Source organism: Micropterus salmoides, unplaced genomic scaffold (assembly GCF_014851395.1).
Source record: "Micropterus salmoides isolate LMB-PRFRI ecotype aquatic unplaced genomic scaffold, ASM1485139v1 Ms_hic_scaffold_10, whole genome shotgun sequence".
Lineage (NCBI taxonomy): Eukaryota > Metazoa > Chordata > Actinopteri > Centrarchiformes > Centrarchidae > Micropterus > Micropterus salmoides.
This window is the reverse complement of record NW_024040041.1, coordinates 28625692-28647120: the sequence shown is the minus strand read 5'-3', so window position 1 is coordinate 28647120 and position 21429 is coordinate 28625692. Positions and strand designations below refer to the sequence as shown.

Below are 21429 nucleotides of genomic sequence, written 5' to 3'. Positions count from 1 at the left end.
TGAAATACTTAAAAGTAATAGACAACATTTGAAATACTTAAAAGTAATGGACAACATTTGAAATACTTAAAAGTAATGGACAACATTTGAAATATTTAACTAAAAATAATGGACAACATTTAAAATACTTAAAAGTAATGAACAACATTTTAAATGGTTATCTAAAAATAATGGACAACAGTTGAAAAAGTAAAATTAAATTTAAACTAGTTAGCTAAAATGAACGGATTAACAATTGAAATAGTTAGCTAAAAGGAACTTGAAATATTTAGATTAAAGTAATGTGTAACATTTAAACTAGTTAGCAAAAATGAACGGATAAACAGTTGAATTATTTAGGTAAAAGTAAAGGAAAAACATCTGAAATAGCTAAAAATAACATGTATGCAGTTATATTTGCTATATAGGTAATTGTTGCAATAGCTAGCTAAAGTTAATAGACATTTGAAACTGTTAGCTAAATGTGTAAACAGTTGAAATAGTGAGGTAAAAGTGATGGACAGATGGTTGAAATAGATATATGAAAGTATTGGATAAAGAATAGTTAGCTAAATGTTAGATGCAGTTGAAATAGATAGCAAAGATGTATGGATAAACAGTTGAAGCTAAATAGTATTGGTGATAGGGTTTTTCTGACAGCTTGGCAGCCCTAGGTTTAGTCATGGTTTAGTCATGTTCAGTTAGAAATAGTCTGGCCTGGTTTATTTTCTTTGTTAAATGTCAAGCAACCTCACATTCAACTAGTGGTTTAAAGGTTTGTTTGAAGGTCAATAGAAAAATACATCTACCTCTATTATGAACACCAACATTTCATCTTCTCTTCCACAGGGATCACAGTGACTTAACTCCAACCTCATATCTTCTGTAAACACAGAGCTGAGAGCTGCTTCCTTCCTCGTCCTGGATAAGACGTTTCACATGTAGGAGGCCAACATGAAGAAAAAAAAGCAGCAGCCCAGAAAACTCACCAAAGAAAAGTATAAAAATGTGTGTAAAGTACGAACCAACAGTCAAACCAAATGACCATAAAAGGCTTCAGTGTATTATGACTCTTTTAGGAAGTAGTGTGTTAAATGTTTATAGTTAGTGACAGAAGGCCTGTAGTTGACCCTTAACACTTAATGGTTTGACATTTTAAGAAATACGCTTATTCACTTTCTTGCTGAGAGTTATGTAAGAAGGTCAAAACCACTGAACGGTAAATATGAAGCTACCAATAGCTACAGGTTAGCTTAGCTTAGCAGTTTGCCAGGAACTTGCTGTGACCCTAAATCTAGTTTAATTACTAACACGCTACTTGATATTATCAGAAGGCCTTATTATAAATTTACAAGATGTCAATCTTGTCCAAAGTGTTAAATTAACACTTTTGTAAAAAAAAAAAAGTATCACTGCATAAAAACACCTGTGCCGATACAAGCAAGTGCCTTTATCACGTTATTTAAGGTTTCCATGGACAAAGCCTCCCAGGCCTTCAGGTCCAACAGGCTGGAGTTTGAGAGCTTCCTGCATGAGATGATTCGGTGGTTTTCAGACCGTCAACAGGAGGTGGACGAGCTGTTCAGCCACAGTGACACAGACAGAAGTGGATCAGTCAACCTGAAGGATTTTGAGCTGGGTAATCCATCTTCTCTGCATCGTCATCTCCAGAGTCTGAACAAGCTGTGGGGAATGTGTTCCCCTGCCCTTCTTGTTCGTCTTTGGGAAACAATTATAGTATTTTCTGTGATTCCGCTTTTATTAGGCTAAAATCTGTGGAGGGCTTAAAAACTCTCACTTAAACTCTTTTTCCACGACAGTCTTCAGTGTCTGTTCCAGCTCCTGTGAATGTCAGATAAAGATAATCTTGAAGGAAAAAGAGATTAGAAAGAGATATGGGTCAGTATTAACCAAATGCCACAGTGTGGTTGTACTGAAGTATTTATGGAGGGTACTGTGAGTCAGACTTTTGATAATGCGAGCAGTGGCTCATTTCCTCTTATCCCCTCTCGCTGATAAGAGCAGCTGGCTCACGGAAACAAAACCAGGACAATGTTCCTTTTGTCTGTCAAACTTCAGACGCTCTGAGTAAACTAGACTTTTGTGCTGAAGACAGTTTTAGGAGCACCAAGAACTGCGAGCATGTAACTGAGATGCAGGCTGTGATTCATTTTGGAATCACCTCTTTTCAGTAGGCAAACAAACACAGACAGCAGGCAGTAAATTCCTGACTTTCTATTTGCCAGGTTTACCAAACTACACTGGGATACTCACACATAACTATTCAAGAAAAAATATAATTCTTATTCCCATTTAAATCAACATTTCTACTGTGCTGACTGCCCTTGGGGATGAAAACCACATTATAAGTAATATAATTAGACCGATAAAGCAGATGTTGAACCCCTGAATGCATGCTGGTGAAGGAGTAGCTGACTTGAAATTGGTCCAGTGTTAAATTGTGTGAAACAGGGCGGTAACGCCATCCTTACAGGCAATTGCCGTAAAAGTACGTCCACTAAGGTTCTTGATTTTGACTCTGACAGGCTCAGATTGTTATTATAAGTGACAGAATTACGGAAAGGATCCCTACAGCGAGAAACCTTGTTTTAAAGAGTAAGATCATTTTCGTTTAACCAGAAAAAGTCACTATAGCTCTCTCATCAAAGCCACCAGACTCCATTGATAAAAACGTTTATTTTACCTCGCAGAATATGGGAGTTGCTGGTCTATTGCTGCCATGGTTGTTTTTGTTTGTTTGTGTTATTGTGTGATTTTGTTGTTTGTTTTTGTTTGAGTTGTGTGATTTTTGGCGTTTTAAACGGTTAAAAACACCAAAATCACATAAATTAAAAAAGACAAATTAACCCATCAAGTCAGTGGTAGACAGAGAGGTAAAATTGCTATTTTTGTGTAGGGAGTCTGGTGGAGTTGTCTGGTGGGGTGGTGATGGCGCAATCGATAAGACACATCCCTTTGGTGTGAGAGACCCGGGTTCAAAGACACTTAATCTCTAACTGCTCCAGAGGCGTGCGTCCTCTGGCATGTATAGCAATCGTAAGTCGCTTTGGATAAATGTGTCAGCTAAATGAACAAATGTAATGTTGGACAAGAGAAATATAGTGTCAGTTCCTGGTTGAACAAAATGGATCTTACTGTTTAAAAAAATGTCTATTTCTATAGAGATCCTTTCCATAATGCTGTCAGACACATATTAATAATCAGAGCTTGTCAGTATCTGCTTTGAAGGCGTGCAAGGATAATGTTGTAGCCCTGTCGCAGCCTGCTAGTTCAATACTGGGCCAATTTAAGTTGAAAAAACAAAACAAATTAACCTTTTACTGTTGGAGGAATGTTTTGCTTATACGCTAATAAAATACATTTTCTGACAAAAATATGAAATAATAGTATGGTTATTACTATTTTTCTACATTTTCTGCTATCAAGAAAATGAGTCCTGAGTCCAACATTTGATGAACAGTCTACAACGACTGATATTGAGAAAAATACATTATCATTGATCCTTGTGTCTCCGGCTGCAGGTCTGATTAACTTGGACGTCCCTTGTCAGCAGTTTCAGCTCCACATGCTGAGTCAGCTGCTGAAGACCAACGACAACATGATCAGTTATCAAGACTTGAGCAGCCAAGTGCAGAGACGGAGGTAGAATCAACAGTATCCCTTTGTCTGAGCATTTTGTTTTTGTTTTTATTCATATTCTGTCTTTCTGTCATCACAGACTGAGTGACAGCACACAGATCGACCCTCAGATATCAGAGGACGTCTCTGGTTTGGAAAGAAGTGCTCGCCGTCAGCTGTTAAACCCTGACAAGGACAAGTACGTCATGTACATGTGAAGTTCTGGCTTCCTCAGCCCTATTCCACTTCAAAAACTGCCTCTAACTAAGATCATTTACTTAAGTACTAGACTTAAATACATTTTTGAGGTACTTTTTACTTATACTTTACTACATTTCATATGGACATATTGTACTTTTAAACTTGACTACATTAATCCAGTGGTGGAAGAAGTTCTCACATTTTTTTCTTAAGCAAAAGTACATACTGGAGTGTAAAATTACCCTCTTACAAGGAAGATTTCTGCATTTAAAATCTTACTTAAGTAAAAATACAAAAGTATCAGTATAAACATGTAAAAGTACCTCAAAAAGTGCGCTCATATGACTCCAATTCTTGCCTCATTGCACTGGCTTCCTGTTCGTTTTAGGATTGAGTTTAAGATTGTATTGTTTGTTTTTAAAGCTGTGAATGGACTGGCCCCAACATATATCTCGGACCTCATCCAAATTTATACGCCAGCGCGGTCACTGAGGTCAGAGGGCCAGCTCCAGCTTGTGGTCTCCAAGACAAGACTTAAAACTCGGGGGAACAGGGCCTTTTCTGTGCTTGGACCTAAACTCTGGAACGCTCTGCCCCTCCATGTACGAACAGCCCCTATTTTGTTTTTACAAAATTTTATATTAATTGTTTTGTATGTTTGAGTCTTCTGTGCAGCGCTTTGGTAACTTTGTGTTTGTAAAATGTGCTATAGAAATAAAGTGGATTGGATTGGATTATACAGAATGGACAATTTCAGAATAGTATATAAATATCACTGGGCTATAATTATTTACAAAATGTAAAATGTACATATTTGTATTTTCCTCCAAAATGTAGTTTAGTATAAGTAGTAAGTACAATATAAGTACGTCTTTAGTACATCTGCATTTATCTGACAGTTATGGTTACTAGTTACTTTTCAGATTAAGATTTTACGTTAAAAACTCAGCAGCTCGTCACAAACTTCAGGCTGAGTTGACCTTTACACTGTACCTCCATGTGTGAGCTTCAACATCAGAGTTATTTCGGAGCCTCAGCTATCAGCAGTAAATCAGATCCTGTAACTTCAGGAGACACGAAGAGTCAACAGCTACGTAAACAAAGGAGTCCTCACAGCGACCTTTAGACAAGTGTTTGTGTCTTTTTTGACCTGGTTGCCATAACTGTGTGTGTCAGTGTTGGACAGTAATTAAGTATATTACTCGGGTTCTGTAAGAACAATTTTGAGGTACTTGTAATTTACTCGAGTATTTCCATTTTATGCTAATCTACTACATTTGTCTGTAGCGATAATACAAACACATGATGATCTTGAAGAATATGATGAATTGCCGTAGATTAAACTACCTAACAGGATATTAAAGGAGTTAGAATTACCTCAACCTTAAACTTCTACTGCAGTAAAATACACATTAATGCAGAAGGAATATTCATTAATCTAAAAACATCAGATACATGTTTGATACTATAAGTAGGCCTACATTTTGCTGATAATACTTACATACTTTGACTTAAGCAAGGTTGAATGCAGGGCTTTTTCTTGAAGTGAAGTATTAGAGTGTGGTATTACTGTATAACTGTTCGTACTGAAGAGTCTGAATACTTCTTCTACCATTGATTATTATAGATAAAGTAAATACTTTACACCCATGGAGGGAGAGAGAGACAGAAAGAGAGAGAGAGAGAGAAAGCCATTCTGCATGAGTACTTGTACTTTTGTACTTTAAGTCTTTTAGATGCTAATGCTTTTGTACTTTTATTCATACACTGTGGTACTGCTACTTTTAGATATGAAATGTTTGCAGCTTATTAGAGTTTTACTAATTACTTATCACTTTCGCTCTTGGGTTTTTGTTTTTGGAAAGGTGATTATGCTCCAGACTCGTTATGTACAGAGTATCGCTCGTTCAAACATCCACACATGAAACGGATTCTGTGTGATCTAACGCTGGATTTTCGCCAACAGGTTCATCCGTCTGCGTGTCAGACTGATCCCCTTCGAATCAGCTGCTGCCCATCCAGGGAACTTTGTGGTGGTTTTGTCGAGCAGCAGCAGAGTTTTCGGCCTGATCAGGATGATCCAGGACCGGGTCGGGATCCAGACCTCCAGGCTGGAGGTTTTCCGGAGCAGAGTGCCCACAGAGGAGGCCCGCCTGCTACCAGAGTGCTCCCTGGAGGAGTGTGGCTTTAAAGGGGGGCCAGAGGAAACTCCTCCAGAGGACACTGTGTACTACGACTACAGACTGCCGTTTACAGACTGTCCCATCCTCAACTGTGACCAGTACTTCAGGTCAAAGCCAGACTCTGCTGCCGGTGTCCGTAAATGACATAACTGTCCAACTTTTTTTAGCCATGCATGTTAGCAGTGTGGATATAGAGATGTCGGTCGGCCTACTACTTTTAACTTGCCATCTTGGCAGTGCCTTGACTTGCCGGCTTCCTTCTAATCCAAAAAAATGGAGAGAGGTGGAGCTGAGGCGAGTTGCTGCAGCTAGCCACCTGTGATGGTACCCACCTGTCACTCAAAGCGGCCATGAATATAACTATGCATAACTTTTTTGTACCAGATTTAGCTACTAGCTCATTGCCATCTGCATTGACTAGATAAATAGCTAATGTTAGCATGCTAAGAGTAAATTGTCATATTTTTGTTGGGTCTAACTCTTTTTTTTTTTTTTTTATTAAATAGAGTTATTTTTTTGTATAACAATCTTTATGAAGTATATTAAATGATGTCTTGAGCTTGACTTAAAATCTTGAAGTGGTAGCTGTGGCCTCTCAAACCTCTTTACTCTGTCTTTCACAAATTACAAGCCATGTTTTCCTGGTTCTTTGTTTGTCAGCAGGTGTGATTGATTGTTTTCATGGTCAAACCATGCCTTCTTTTCAGGTTTAAAATTAGTTTTAGCTTGTGTACAACTGTCACCAGTGCAACTCACACTGGCCTAAGATCAGAACGGTCAACATAGTACTACTTTGGTTCAGGAAACAGGAGGGTTTTGGTTGAGGATAGTAAAAGATTATGGTGCCTTATGTTTCCCTAACCTCACCCAAACCCCACCTAACGTAACCATAAATAAATGTAATAATAAATAAATAAGCCCAACTTCTCGGAGACGGGGTGGAACTTCAACCATCTGAAAATGTAAATATGGCACAAAACTGTTAAAACTGAGTTTCAAATCATTCAAACCCCACAAAAGTTTTTTTTATAGCTGCCATATTTCATTAAGTACATAATTCTGGATGTTTCCTGTAATTAAACATTCAAAACCTTACTTAAGTAAAAGTATTATCAGCAAAATATACTTTTTTTGTATTATTAAAGTAAAAGTACCTGTTGGGCAGAATGGTCCCTTCTGCAAAGTAACATTATTATATCATATTATTGTAAAATTATTACTGATGCTACACGTAAGCAGTTAATGCTACAGCTGGTAGAGGTGGAGCACATTTTAACTACTTTTTCTAATGTTGGATAGTTTAATTTATAGCACAGTAAAACATTTTATTTATAGATTGAGCGTATGTCTTGTTTGTAGAGGGGTAAAACTGTACAGTATTCCCCTCTGAGATTTAGTGGAGAAGAAGTAGAAAGTAGCATACAATTGAAATACTCAAGTAAAGTGAAAGTACCTAAAAACTGAGCAGCTCTTCAGAACTGAGCAGTAAGCAGAATAAACATAAAGTTTAATCAGGAAAGTCTGGTCTTTAAAGAGGATTTATGTAAGTGAGCTGCAGGGGAGCCTCACACTCAGCACCTTGAGGCCTGTTTACACTTTAATTAAAGTCACATTAAGTAACAGTATACAAGATGTTAATATAAAATAGTGTTTTTTAATCGTGTCCTCAGGGGGCCACAGAGGCTGAACTGTGCTGCGTTGGAGTCAGTGGAAAGTGCTTTGCTAGTGGAAACCACAGAGCAGCTATAAACAGCTGCTGGTGGCGGCCACTAAAGCGCGACATGCAGCCGACACACCCAGCAGCTTCCCTGCTGCTCCACCCTGCCAGACTTTTACATTCCAGCTGCAAATGTAGTTCACTCCAAAAACCTGCTGCTGCTTTATTTGTTCCCCCACAAACACACACTCACACACACTACAGCAGATTTCTGCACGAAGACACAATAACATGAACGCAAGATTAACATTTTCAAAGTCAAAATAATATTTATTCCATAGTTTCAAAAATACTGCGCAATATAAATATTACAAAATTGAATACTTTGTGTGCGTCAATATACTTGTAGTTAAACACTGTTTACATTTGGGATGAAGACACAGGCTTCAGACGAGTGCTGCGGCAGCGTGTTGTCCTACAGTGTTAAACATATTTAAACACATCTGCTCTCCGATCAGTAACTTTCTATGTTTTATGATTTGGGCCCAAACCACTGACAGTAAGGCTTCAAAGCAAAAGTTCAACATTTTGGTAAAAAAACACTTATTTGTTTTCTTGTCGGCAGATAGATGAGAGGATTGACGCCACTCTCGTGTCAACACCCAGGAGCTGGTTAGTGTAGCACAAAGACGAGACATAACGTGTTAATAATGAGCTTTAGAGGTGGATTTTATTACCTTTGGACAGAGCCAGGCTAACTGTGTCTTTATGCTAAGCTAAGCTAACTGACTGCTAAAGAGAGCGGTATTAATCCTCTTATCTGACTCCCTAGTTACTTCACAAAATGCCAAGCTATTCCTTTAATTCAACTCCTGTACATATGCGTGTGCATGTAGATGTGAACGTACAGCCGATAAACTGAAGCAGAGGAAGTTATGACACTGCCTCATTTCCCACCTTTGAGAGTTATTTTAGTTGTAGCATATTTTTGGCTTATTTATCCAGAGGAGTATTTTTGAAGTTGAGTTTAAAACCTGTTTTTTGGCCAGCAGAAACAAGCTGTGAAAACAACACTGACATATTATCACCCTTTAAGTTGATATGCTGAACATGTTAGCAAACAGCTGCTTCTTTACTCACTCAGCAGCTACAGAGCAACATTAGCATTCAGTTTATGTTTGTGACCCCTTTAAATTTAAGTCAAATATTGACTCTCTTTTTGCTGTCCACCAACTCCTGAGGGGGATATCTGGCTCTTTAGCTGCTAAATGATAAACTATGTTCACCAGCTCGTCTTTAACTGTGTCTGTCTGCTGTTTGTTGCTGAGCAGGTAGTGTACAGGGGTTTTTTAGAGTTTTTTTTTTTGCCCACACCAGTGAACGAGAACCAAAATTTTGTGGTTCAGACAGCTGAAAATTTCTATAAAGCTCCGTAAAGCATGTATATGATAATCTAGCCTCTTCACTTTGAATCATACAATCCGTTGTTATGATAAAAATTTTAATTGCAGCTGCTTAAAAGAGGAGCAGGCAACCTTTCAACCTGAACGTTTATTGTTACCCGTCATTTTTACCTGTTGTTGTAAAAGACAGAATAGTCTTTCATGTGATGTGAAAGTGGAAATGTTACGATGGAAAGCTTTGTGCGATGCTCTAAAGGCCATGATGAAACAGACAAACTGCTAAAATGCAAAGATCATCTCGTCTTATGTCCAAATTCAAAACAAAATATCCCAGTAAGTTGGGATAATTCTGCTTAAGAAGACATGCTTTTATGACTCCCTACCAAATGACTGGGTAAGAGTTTTTTTGCAGCGTAAAATATGCGGCTTCACAGTTTTTAAAATAGCCATAATTATAAAAATGCATTTCAAAATAGTTCCAGTTAATGCCAGACATGAATCAGTTCTCGGTCCTGGAGAGCAGCTCGGTGGTGTTCCTCAGACAGAATACTGTGTGCTCAGACACAGTTATTTTCCTTGACCACTAAACCCTCATGGTTTATGAGTGTATGAGCAGAGTTTGTTTATAGGGCAGAAAGAAGCTGGGGCAGCAAAATGAGCGTTTAAAAACTAACCCAGCAGATGCCCACAGTCTGTGTCGGAGTCAGTCCTGCTGCTTGGGTCGATTGTCTCAATGCATATATAGTGAGTTGTTTTACACCGAAAACAACTCTATTTCACAACAAGCCTGAAATGAGAAGCAGGAAGTGTGTTTTCCTTTGGTTGGGGGTCTGTCCAGTGAGAAATACTGACTTTGGATGCCGCAAGAAGGGTGAACCAAACGTCCTCCAGTAATCCCAATTGCACTTTATCTTCCACCACAGCTCCTCCTTCAGCATTTAGTCGTAGCCGAGCTCTTGTTCCTCGTCTTTGAGTCGATCTTGGCCACCAGCAGTTTGAGACAGTCTCCCGACGATCGAATCAGTTCTCTACCACTGAAATGAAAACCCAGAGAAAGGACATAAGAAACTGTAAATACCCAATAACAGGGAGAAGAGACTAATCTCTGTAGATCTGTTCGTACTTTATACTTACATGGAATATTCCATCCCAACCAGGCTGATGCCGTTAACAGCCAGGATGCGATCGCCCGTTCTCAGTTTCTGACACAGAGCGGCAGGAGAGTCGGGAACCACTGACTTCACATAAATGCCGCTTATTCTCAGCTGTGTCTTCTATATAAGGAAAAAACAGGAAAAATAAAAGATTAATGACAGCAATGGACGCTTCAAAGTGACGTACAGCAGCGAGTGCGAGTGCTGAAATATTCCTTTTAGCCAGATTACTAAAGTCATGTAAGTCTGTCAGGCCAACTGGTAGTTCCAGAGTGAAATACCTAAAAGATGGATTGTCATGAAATTGTGCACAAACATTAACTGAGGATAAATGATATTGACAGTGTCATCTAATGTCATCAAGTCAAAACTAGAGTTTGTTTAATACTTTGGTTTGTCACCATGGAAATAATAATTGTATAAGTATATTTTTCATAGATATTATATTTTATGTATAATAAAACCCCTTGAAATATTCAGGTTACTATCATAGAAAAACAAACAAATAAATATTCATATCTGTGCTCAGAGGGTATAAAAGTTGTACTGCGTGGTACCATCATCAGGCTGTTGTTAATGATAACTAATGAGCTGTTAAAACACGTATCGCTGTATCACGGCTGGACTGCAGAGCGTCTGTCAGTAAGAACATTTAGAGTGATTAGATGTGTACTTTCAGCCCGTTGAGTTAAAATCCCTGCAGTCTGATCGGATTAGTCCTCTTCATCTGAGGTGTTTCTGCTTCTGGACTGATTTGTGTGAAAACAAAAAACCTCGATTTGAAACAATGCGAGTAAGAAATATGTTTTACACAACTGAAACTGTAAATGCAATTAAATTGATATGTTAAGTTATGAAGTAGAGGTACGCTGGATAAAAAAAAGGTCGTCGTACCGTTCCATCCACGAGTGCCAGTCCGAGACCATGAGGTCCTCTGTGAAGCTCCACCGTGAACACTTCCTCTTTGTCGTCGTCTTCTTCTTCCACATTCTCTGTCTTCCACTTGGCATATCCACTGGCTGAACAAACAAACAGAGAAACACATGAGTGCTGGTACTCACTCAAGTACCCTGACAGGTCCTGCTGGATCTGGGACCAGCTGAGTGTAGGACCACTTCCTTTCACAGCCCCCAAACCATGTTAGCAACTATTAAAACTACACGTTACAGAAAATCAAGAGTTCTGTGAATGAAACGAGAATTCCTCCAGTTTCTCCACCACCAACCACCAGGAGATCCATGTCCTATCTAGAAAGGGGTCTAATCTCCGAAGTCTTTCTCTATCGCTATCCTCAATAAATACACACTTTCACCATATTGACCTGATTTAACAGTTTGTCTTATTTTCTTTTTGGCAGGACAGCATGCGAAACTTTCATTATTTTCATTCGATTAAGAGTTTAAATCCTTAATAATAATAAAAACAATTAAAAATAATTATAACAACAATAATGCATTATATTTACATAGCGCTATGTCTTAGATAGTCAATCAGATCTGTCTGGGGTCTGTTCATACCGACGTTCATGGTTTCCAGACGATAAATCCTACAGCGATGAGCTTCTAAATATTCCTATATCGCTACCATGTGTTTAACATTTCTGTATTCAGTGAAATATCTCAGCAAATATAGGATGGACTGCTGTGACATTCGGTTCAGACATTCATGTTTCCCTCTGGACGAACTGTAATAACTTTACTGATCCTCTGTCTTCTCAACATGTCCAATGCTTTTGTCTGTGACCACTTCCAGCTAAATTAATATTCCCATGAGCCCCACACTAAAAAAATATGGTCAACATGTTAAACAATATACCGTTAAACAAAAGCATGTCAGCATATCTACATGCAATGTAGATATGTAAATGTTATCATGATAAAAATCTATTATTATCACGATAAACAAAATAAATATCTTAATAGTAAATTTGATTCCTACATGATTTAAATAAATTAAATCGAACATTTATTGAATTAATTGAATTATTTGTTATATTTATACCGAGGCATAGTGTCTATTTGAATTGTCTATATCTGTTTATTAATATTTTATATCAATAAAACTATGCCTTTGGTGTGAGAGACCCAGGTTTGAATCCACTGACCAAGACACTTAACCCCTAGTTGCTCCAGAAGCGTGCGACCTCTGACATATATAGCAGTTGCAAATGTAAAATATTTGCTTCTTTACACTGAGGATGTTAGCATTGTTACATTAGGTGGTTGCTGAGTCGTCTTGTTTAAAATGATTGTACCAGTGGTGGCAGAACAGCACACTAAACATTATTCCTCCAAACAGAGAGCACATCTTTGATGCAAAGTAAGTGTTTAAACTCTTAAATCATCCGCTGAGCTGCCTGAAATCAGAGCTGTTAGCCTGAGCAGTGGGGACTGAATGTGGACAGGTTAGCACGTTGCGGTGCTGTAACAGGGACTTCCTGTCTTTCTCATGTGGGCCGCCTGTCACAACAACAGCGCAGCAGCAACAGTAGCATTCCCAAAAAAATCTGTTCCCACCCCTGCAGCTCCTGACCCCCCACCTCCACTTTTCCCAACATGCAGCCTGTCTGCCCCCCACGCAGGACCTACCCTGAACAATGCCTCTCCCGATTAAGATTCCACGCACCAACCCAACTGTAAATTCCCATGACGGATCGGCCACTGCTCTTTTCTCTCCTGACATCACCACCTCTCTGTAATTCTTGGGGTCAGATTAAAGGATTACCAAACTTTCAAAATAACATTAGCCGTTTGCCAAAACCACAAATATACTGGAGACCAAGGTGCCGGCTCTGCACGGAGTTCCCATCAGGGTGTAAAAACAAAACAGAAAGCAAAAAAGTTTAATCTTAAAAAATTACATTTCATACATCATTCAGACTCATCAAATATTGGTTAAAACGTTTTTATTCCAGAAAATCAATGACAAGTGTGGAATCTCAGATATGAACCAAGTGGTTATTTTATTTATTATAGTGATTTAATTTCTTTTACTACAGTGTTTTATCTTCTTGACTGAGTGTCATCCTGTCAGGGCAGCAACTAACTAGTAACTACTATTTATTATCAATGTGTTGAGTCTTTTCCTGATTAATCAATTGATAGTTTAGTCTTTTAACCATTGGCTATCAGGGGGAAATGCCATCATCATGTCCAAAACCCAAATATATTAAATTTACTATGATATAGACATGGAACATGAAAAAGAACTGAAAATGCAAACTATTAAATATGCTACCAGTTTGGACAGATGTACACGCAGATGGTGCCAGATGGCTTTGTTCCAATGTAATCCTCAAACTCTTTAAGCAAATTACTTTTATTAAAGGCACTAACAGAGAGAAAACATAATACAACAAGTAACCGATGAGTAAATCTGCTTAAGATCAACAAAATCCTTCAGCTTAAACCCTTTCTGTAACAGCCCACAGCCACAGTGGGGAGCGCATTAACACGGGTTGAACCTCTCACACTCAAACACAGTCACATACGACCAAAAGAGTTTCTGAAGGTTCAGATCTTAGACCAGCCAGCCTCCTCTTTCCTGATTCCACCACACAACAGAGACAGACCACACACTACACATCCTTAAAGATTGTTTTTACTTCCGTACTTATTAGGGCAAATTTTTCATGACCTAAAAAAAGAACATTTAATCTGTTTTCTCCACCGGGCTTGAATTTTTGGCTCAGAGTGACCATGTCGGCACTGCATTTTAACTCTGTTACACTTATTCTGGTGAAATTAAACAGTAAATGAACACAGTTTTCTCTATAATTGATAAGTAGGCAGATGGTGCTCTCCTTCTGAGGCTGTTACGTTCAAGACATCCTCCAGGTTAATGTTAATGACTTGTTTATCTGATTTAAGTATAGGACACTCAACTAGCAGGAATCAGTACTAGAATTGGCAAGCTAGGCTAGCTAAGCTTCAACTTTCTGAGTGAAATACAAACTTGATAGCATGATGGGTACAAAACAGGACACATTTGCCCACGCTGTTGCATGGATGCCATATTGTACAAGTAGTTACAAGTTGCTATTAACGTCCTCATCATTCAGTCTTTAAAACGAGTGAAAGGCACCATATTTAGATAAAAGATATTTACAGCTGTAATCACAATGATTCAGCTCTTTATTTTATAAAAAATAACTTTTTGTCATATTTGCTGAAACTTTCACTACATCCTGACAGTAGTACATGAGACCGGTTCTAAACGACCAATCAGAGCCAGGAAGAGTCTCTAAGTCTCTCTCTTTCAGAAGCCAACAACGGCATTGACTGGTGGCAAAGAGGCACGATGACAAACAGTGGGGACTAACTTTTGAGGGGAGACGGTGGTGTACTAGCCTCTCATCCCGCTGTTAGACGCTGTCGCAAAGCATCAGAGGAGCGTCTTTGAAAAGACGACTCAAAGCGAGATGGACCTGGGTCTTGGCGAGGCTCTTGCCGGGGGACAGCGAGCCCTACGCAGGATGAAGTTTCGCAAGGCAACTGTTCCTTCTTGTGGGTTTGGTGGTAGGGGCTTAGCGGAGTGATGCAAGCAGTAGAGAGAAATGTGGAAAGTTTTGCATTGTGTGTTCAATTGTTGCCGACTGCTGCTTTAACCTGCAAGACATTCTGTGTGTCAAATTGATGGACGGAAATGGCCACTCAAGGACATTCCAGGAATGGTTATTAGTCCAAGAGAGAGGCCTCAAGGCCTTTTGACTAACTGCTGGAAATTGTATTAATCTTCAGTACTTACTTACTATCAGTAAGCACTATTCAGTACTATTCACCAAGGCCTTAGTTGACATGTTTTCATTACATTTGTATTCACATCACTGGAATGGCTTGCAGGTTAAGTGGGTTGAAGAATTTTGATTGCAACTGCAGATATATTTACACATTCATTCTGCTGCGCTTCTGTTGAAATGAAAAGGTATTTGGCATTTCCCTCAATTCCTTTTAAGACTAAATAACAATCAAGTGTCATCAGAAAATGTACAATGGTATATTAGGGCCAGTGAAAATATATATTTGACAGCTGCATAACCTGCTTTTAATGCTTATAATGACACAAGTACATCTGCAATTTAGCATTTGTCTGATTTTTTTCTAAGTGTTTTTCTTGGAAATGTCTGAGTTTTTTTCTCATAAATTTATCACTTTAACCTTTCAGTTTTTTCTCAAGAATATTACCCCACTCTCCCAGCTCCTTAAACAGTGTTTTCTACCTATACAATGGCACTAATACGCCGTTGTAGAAAATTATACTAATTATACCTAATTTATTGTTTCAGGCACTCCGCCTTTCTTTCACCTGTTTTAAAGACTGAATCACATAAATACATTAACATCTACTTACAAACTAATATCCATGCAATAGCGGTCACAAAATATGGTGTAACACTGGCTCTCAGGTGTCAAACACTTGGCTTGAAGCTTAGACCACAGATGTGTTTAGTTTATATTTTCTTACACAAAAAGTGTGGAGAATTAAAATTTCAGTTTAAAGCTGAAGAAGTCGGCTCTCACGCTGACTCCCTCACGCTGACTCCCTCACGCTGACTCCCTCTCGCTCCTGGAGATGACCTCATGACGGAGGCTTTCAAAAACAATAGGGGTGGGAGAGGAAATTCTCTTTCCTTTGCACCGCGATCCCACCCTCCACAGCCTTCCACTTGAAATTCCTGACCTTCTGAGTAAGTTAAAAGATGAAGGGAGTACTGTGAAGGCGCTCCACCTCCTTTATGTCAGGGGCACCTTCATGTGGACCTGGAACCGCCGAGCTCAAATATGCAGCGGGTCCTCGAGGTCAAGTCACTAAATACCTTCGCTAATAGTCAGTCAGAAGAGGCAAATGAGGTTTTAAGAGGTGACCTCAATCTAGACGTTACTAACAGGACAGGGTTTAAAGCAAAGTGGTCATATTCTCAGTGACAGAGCTGTGTGTCATTCGAATCAAAACCTGCTGTGTGTAAGAGAAGCCATGAAAGGGCCTTTTGAGATGCAGTCGGTTCGTCATCATGAGCGGTTTACGCTTTGTTTCATGGTTTCTTTGCTCTTAACTCTGAGCTATCGTCTTCTGTTGTCAGGTTTCAGTTAACGTGTTTCAGCTGTTTGTGACTTTAAAAGACAACTTTAATGGATCTGTGACGCCATGTTTATTTAAAAAATGTATATTCTTTCACTCAGTATGTTTTTAATATTATACACTGTATACTGTATCTAACAACTGTTTCATTCTTGATTTACCTGATGATTTCTAGCCCTGCTAGCTGTGATGGACAGCAATGTTTGTTTATCTCTCAGTTGATCAACCACATTGGTCCCGACTAAAACATCACAACTATAGGATGGATTGCCATAAATTATCAAATAACATGATATTCGTGGTCCCTGGAGCAGAGATTTTCAAAGTGGGAGGCCGGCCTAACCAAGTGAAAATATATTACATTTCAGTTATCGAAAAGAGACTATTTAGGGGTGGTGATGGTACAGTGGAAAAGATACATGCCTTTGATATGAGAGACCTGGGTTCAATTCCCCACTGTGACACATCAACCAATGTGTCACTGAGCAAGATCCTTTACACCGAGTTGCTCCAGAGGCGTGTGACCTCTGACACAGATAGCAATTGTAAGTCACTTTGGATAAAAACATCAGCTAAATGTAGAAAAGCCAAAATGTGTTTAATTTGGTTAAAGAGAGATATAATAGTAGTTTTGGGAAGCCCACAGTCTTTCCCATTTCAACAGAGCCAGAAACTAATAAATGCCTTAGGACAGACCTTTTTTTATGTATTTAGTGTAGCCTGAAGTTGTGTCAAACAGACTGTCTTGGGTCAATTGTTGGGTGTCAATGGGATCAAATAATATTATCATGATCCCATAGGCATCCAAGAACTGAGCAAAACTAAGCAGATAAACTAAGGGGGTTGGGGGGTACCCTTTTCCTTTTCCACAGTCTCAGACTTTGAAAACTCTGAACTAGAAGATACTTAATCACTTTGGTAATCCATCATCAGGTTAAAATTTAAGTTTGTCCAATAGATTGGTTTGCTACCAAATACCTGCAAGACTAAGACATTCCCATCAGCCTCAACCGTACTTTGTTTTAAGTGCTAATTAGAAAATGTTAGTATACAAACAAGCTAATCAAAGAGGGTGAACATGGTAAATATTACCTGCTGAACATGTTAACTTGTTAGCATTATCATTTTGAGTATGTTAGCATGGGATTTAAGCATTTAGCTCAAATCACCTCTGTGTTGTTTTTGATTAATCATTTAGTTTGGAAATGCTTCTTTTTTTTCCCAACCAACAGTCCAAAACTTAAACATATTCACTTTACAATGGTACTGTATGTATGGACTGTAAAATACTCTAATCTAATGGGAGGGGGGAGATCAAAAGAACAATCGCCTTTGGTTTTATGTTTGGCTAGCGGTACAACCAACAGGTTTTGGTTGGAAGACCTTAGCGGCCCCTTAATGTTCTAAGGGCTTTGTAACTTGGAAATGCCTTATAAGTGATTAAAATAATTTTTAAATCAATCCTTACCCTGAAATACAGTGTAATACCTTTGGCCTTATTGGCAACACCTCATATTCACTAAAAAGAGGATGTGACCACCATAGTGGTGGTCACATCCTCTTTCGTCTCACCTGAGAGTTGTCTGTTAGCAGCATGTCTCTGCCTGTTCAGGAGAAAACATCAATAACATCCTTCTGAGGAGAGAGACATCTCACGGATTCAATTTGGATTGTTTATAGCTGGAACAACCTATTTTTGATGATGAGTATGATTAACATCTTCTTTTACAGATTTTTGTCTCACCAAGAATATGTTGATAGATCCCTATCTTTTCTTTCTTTAGTTTTTCCCTGCCATAAAATGTAAAATGCCCATTTTATTTTGTTTACCATTAGTAGTTTCTATGATGATTGTTTCCTCTTTGGATAGTTATGTCATTCATTTATTACATTTTCTTTGTGATAGATCTAATATTTCAGTTTAATTTTGTTTTGGCCCTGTCCATAAAGGCATGTTTTGTCCCCTATATGGGAACATGACTGTTATCCAGCTCTGTATTTATGTGACATGTGCTGTCGTGTTTATGTGACAATGCCTGACGAAGACCTCTGTTAAATTTAATTTACTGGGAGCTTTCAGTAAAGTTCTGTTACCTTTCTTTTGTTGGCGGGCGCCCTCTTGCAGATCCGCCTCCAGCTCAGCCAGCTCCATACCCTGTGGGGTGTTGGGTGGTGTCAGCAGGCAGGACGGGTCCAGTGCCAGGCTCTTGTGGCAGCCCAGGTCGGCCTGTCCTGGGAGGGTGTTCTGCAGCTCCAGGCTCTTCAGCTTCTGGGTCAGGACTGCCTCACAGCTGCTCAGGTCACCATGAGATCCCAGGGCCTGAGTTGGCTCTGTGGTGAAGGTACGGTCCAGGTCTGCCTTAGGGGATGTGCTGTTAACCGGGTTAGAGACCACCTGACGGGCAGGATCCTGGAACACTCTGATGGAGGGTGAGGTTGTAGACTGGCTGTCTGTGGTCGTCCCCTTGAGGACCCGAGTCTGAGAAACATAAAGTCAATCAACAACAGATGTAGAAACATCAAGGTGTCTCGTTTCCTACTCTGGGGTCAGAGAGCTCGTTACCTGTTTCTCCACATCAGGCTCTTGGGTTTCACTGCGGGGGAGCTGGCGTATGAACTCCTGTAGACGACTGAGCTGTTCAAACAGAGCAGGCTCCACGATAGGTTTACCCAGCTCCAGGTGAAAGGTGCTGCTTGGCAGGATGAGCGGCGGGTGGTTGTCGAAGCTCTCCAGGATAGCGGCTGCAGGAAGAGAGAAAGGCCTGCCGTCATCCATCACATTACAGCTTTCTAATGAAATTCAATCCTGTACCTTTAAATAACGCCGCTGTATTTGGGTTAAAACCTAATTAAAAGCCGTAAATAAAGTACAGGACTGATGCAACTGTTGCTGCATCAGTTGATGGTGCTTAACACAGCAGGGTGCTGTCAATCTGACAAAATAGATGAGAGCGAGGTGGCGGAGGTCCTGCTAATTGAGGTGGATTTGAGGAGTACCTGTGGGCTGAAGCTGATTGGTGGAGACAGACTAACAGGATGGGATTACTGTGGAGGAAAACACCAACTGAGATGAAGACTCCTACTTCTAAATGCCTTTAAGTGTTAGTGTAATGGTATGCTTCTAATTATAATTAAAAATACGATAAGATTTTTTAAAAAGACGTAAATGGAAGTAAGAAAGAACAAGAAGGGGATTTTATCCTCATCTGCACGAAGCTCAAATATATAATATATATATATTTAAATACAAAATACCAATAAAGAGAGAATGTAACAAAAATAAGACATGCTAATTCGACTGCAGGAGACTCAATGATTAAAAACTGAGAATGTGTATATAATAAGTATAATAAGTTAATTAAAAGGTGGAGCACATCCTAGACTACATTCAGTCAGAGCTATCAGAAGTTAAGTTAAATACGCTGTTATTTTCAGTCTTGTGCAGTCAAGCATGCCTACTGTCAAGTTCAAACATGCAAGCTACACAATAGATTGTTCTTATTCCTGCTGAAAGAGGAGTTACTTCAGTTTACAGTAAACAGGTTCGCCTCGCAGAAAGGAGGTTCAAAATAAAATTTTAGAATCCCTGCATATACACCTATAAGACCTATTACATCCTGAACTGATTATGACTAACCATTTATTTTCCATATAAGTCTATATATATTTTCAGCTAATCAATTATCCGTACACTGACCAGGAGTCTGCACAGGGTGTTTTATTTTGAAAATTGACGCGATTCTGTTCTGTGTCTGACTTCCTGCCCTGTTCATCTGGGCTAAGTTCAGCGCAGACAAAACGTAGCAAAACGTTTTATTTAACAGAAAAGGTGGTTCCCTGAACACCCTGCCGTGTACGCAAGGGCACTGAATTTTCCTGCCTCTTAACGCCATTGTGTTTACACACTTTTCACAGCTGATTGGGTAACACCTGAGACACGCACACCAAACAGGAGAAAACATACCTCGAAGTCCGTTGCAGAACGTTGCAAGGAAACATGTCGTTCAATCTGAAAATGTTGCCAACCGGTGCAAAATGTTTTGAGATTGAACTCACCCCTACTCTGTGCTACTTGTCACGGCTTGGCAGTGAATATTGAACTTTTAAAAAATAATAATCGGAAATCGAATCGTAATCGCAAAAAATCGCAATTAGATTTTTTACCCAAATCGTTCAGCCCTATCACTCACCTGTCCTGACAGTGTCCTCCACATCTTCCGGTGATGGGGTCCATCCGGTGGGACAGGCTTTCCCAGAGTTGTACTCCCTCAGCATGTGGTGAAGCTGAGCAGGGTTCAGGGCAGCAAACTCAGTCCTGAGAGAAGCCCAGGACGCCTGGACAGACATGAAACAACAAAGAAAAACACAGAACACTGAGAGACATGAACCAAAAAAGACCTCAAAAACTAATAAATCCATCAATTGTTTAAACTTAACGACTCACAAAAGCTCTTTGTAGTAATTGTGAGAGTGACAGTGTGGGAGTATTTTTTCCATCATGTTTGTTTCCATATAAGGAAACGAAGTCATTGCTACTTTCATTTGCATGCAAAGTATTTTAAACCAATTATATGATCTTGTAAATTGTTTTTTTTTCTCTCTGTAACAAGGCCTTTTGGGTAAATATGTCTCTGTCTGAATGTAACACAGTAGAACTTCAAGTTGTCTCTTTTCAGTGCAGCTTTCCTTCAAGGCTCCATTCCTGTGTTTATTCTGCACTCCAATAAAAAAGGTGAGTGCATTATAATTAACACATCATCCTTGTTCTGTGCAGTGTGAGAAGTTTAAACGCTCCACCTCTCAGGTTGCTGGGAAAGTCCTTATCATGTAATATAAGACAATATTTGATCTTTTGATGACTGCAGAAAGTAGCTCAAGGATAAGGAAGCAGGTGAGCGACTCATGTGATTATTACAAGACAAAGATTACAAACGTTACATAGTTCATTCAGTCTGTTTGCAGTTGAATTGGTGGAAGTGAGACTTTGCCTAGACATGCCGGGGCCACAATAGCAACCACAAGTTAAATGTTGTTGTGTCCCTGCCCTTCTCTAATAACACAGACGCCACACTGAGCTCAGAAGAAGGTAAAGTTTAAATGCTGCTTATAAACAGCAGAAATATAAAAATGTCTCT

At 39.2% G+C, this 21429-nt stretch overlaps 2 protein-coding genes across 3 annotated transcripts in view; one reads left to right on the top strand and one right to left on the bottom strand.

Annotated features, from left to right (window-relative positions):
- Nucleotides 1–209: 209 nt before the first annotated feature.
- On the top strand, nucleotides 210–6649 carry LOC119894409. The gene is made up of 4 exons (XM_038707147.1): nucleotides 210–1618; nucleotides 3522–3642; nucleotides 3719–3817; nucleotides 5786–6649. The coding sequence occupies exons 1-4, from the start codon at nucleotides 1453–1455 to the stop codon at nucleotides 6144–6146; spliced, it is 747 nt and encodes a 248-aa protein (XP_038563075.1). The 5' UTR covers nucleotides 210–1452; the 3' UTR covers nucleotides 6147–6649.
- A 1313-nt stretch (nucleotides 6650–7962) lies between these two features.
- The window catches only part of si:ch73-281f12.4 (RA_Radil_like and Myo5p-like_CBD_Rasip1 domain-containing protein), a 33589-nt gene continuing 20122 nt past the window's right edge, over nucleotides 7963–21429 (bottom strand). For both annotated transcript variants that reach the window (XM_038707124.1, XM_038707135.1), the window contains exons 11-16: nucleotides 20485–20629; nucleotides 18858–19036; nucleotides 18389–18773; nucleotides 11111–11235; nucleotides 10197–10336; nucleotides 7963–10096 (exon numbers count right to left, since the gene is read on the bottom strand). In XM_038707124.1, coding sequence (XP_038563052.1) covers nucleotides 9994–10096; nucleotides 10197–10336; nucleotides 11111–11235; nucleotides 18389–18773; nucleotides 18858–19036; nucleotides 20485–20629 — 1077 coding nt within the window. In that variant the 3' untranslated portion in view covers nucleotides 7963–9993. The remainder of the gene's footprint in view (nucleotides 10097–10196; nucleotides 10337–11110; nucleotides 11236–18388; nucleotides 18774–18857; nucleotides 19037–20484; nucleotides 20630–21429) is intronic.

Bases quoted from the DNA above. Each gene is read 5' to 3' on its own strand.
- LOC119894409 (XM_038707147.1), top strand. From the start codon at position 1,453: ATGGACAAAGCCTCCCAGGCCTTCAGGTCCAACAGGCTGGAGTTTGAG. The intron at 1,619-3,521 runs GTAATCCATCTT...CTCCGGCTGCAG, and splicing joins CCTGAAGGATTTTGAGCTGG to GTCTGATTAACTTGGACGTC. The intron at 3,643-3,718 runs GTAGAATCAACA...CTGTCATCACAG, and splicing joins AGCCAAGTGCAGAGACGGAG to ACTGAGTGACAGCACACAGA.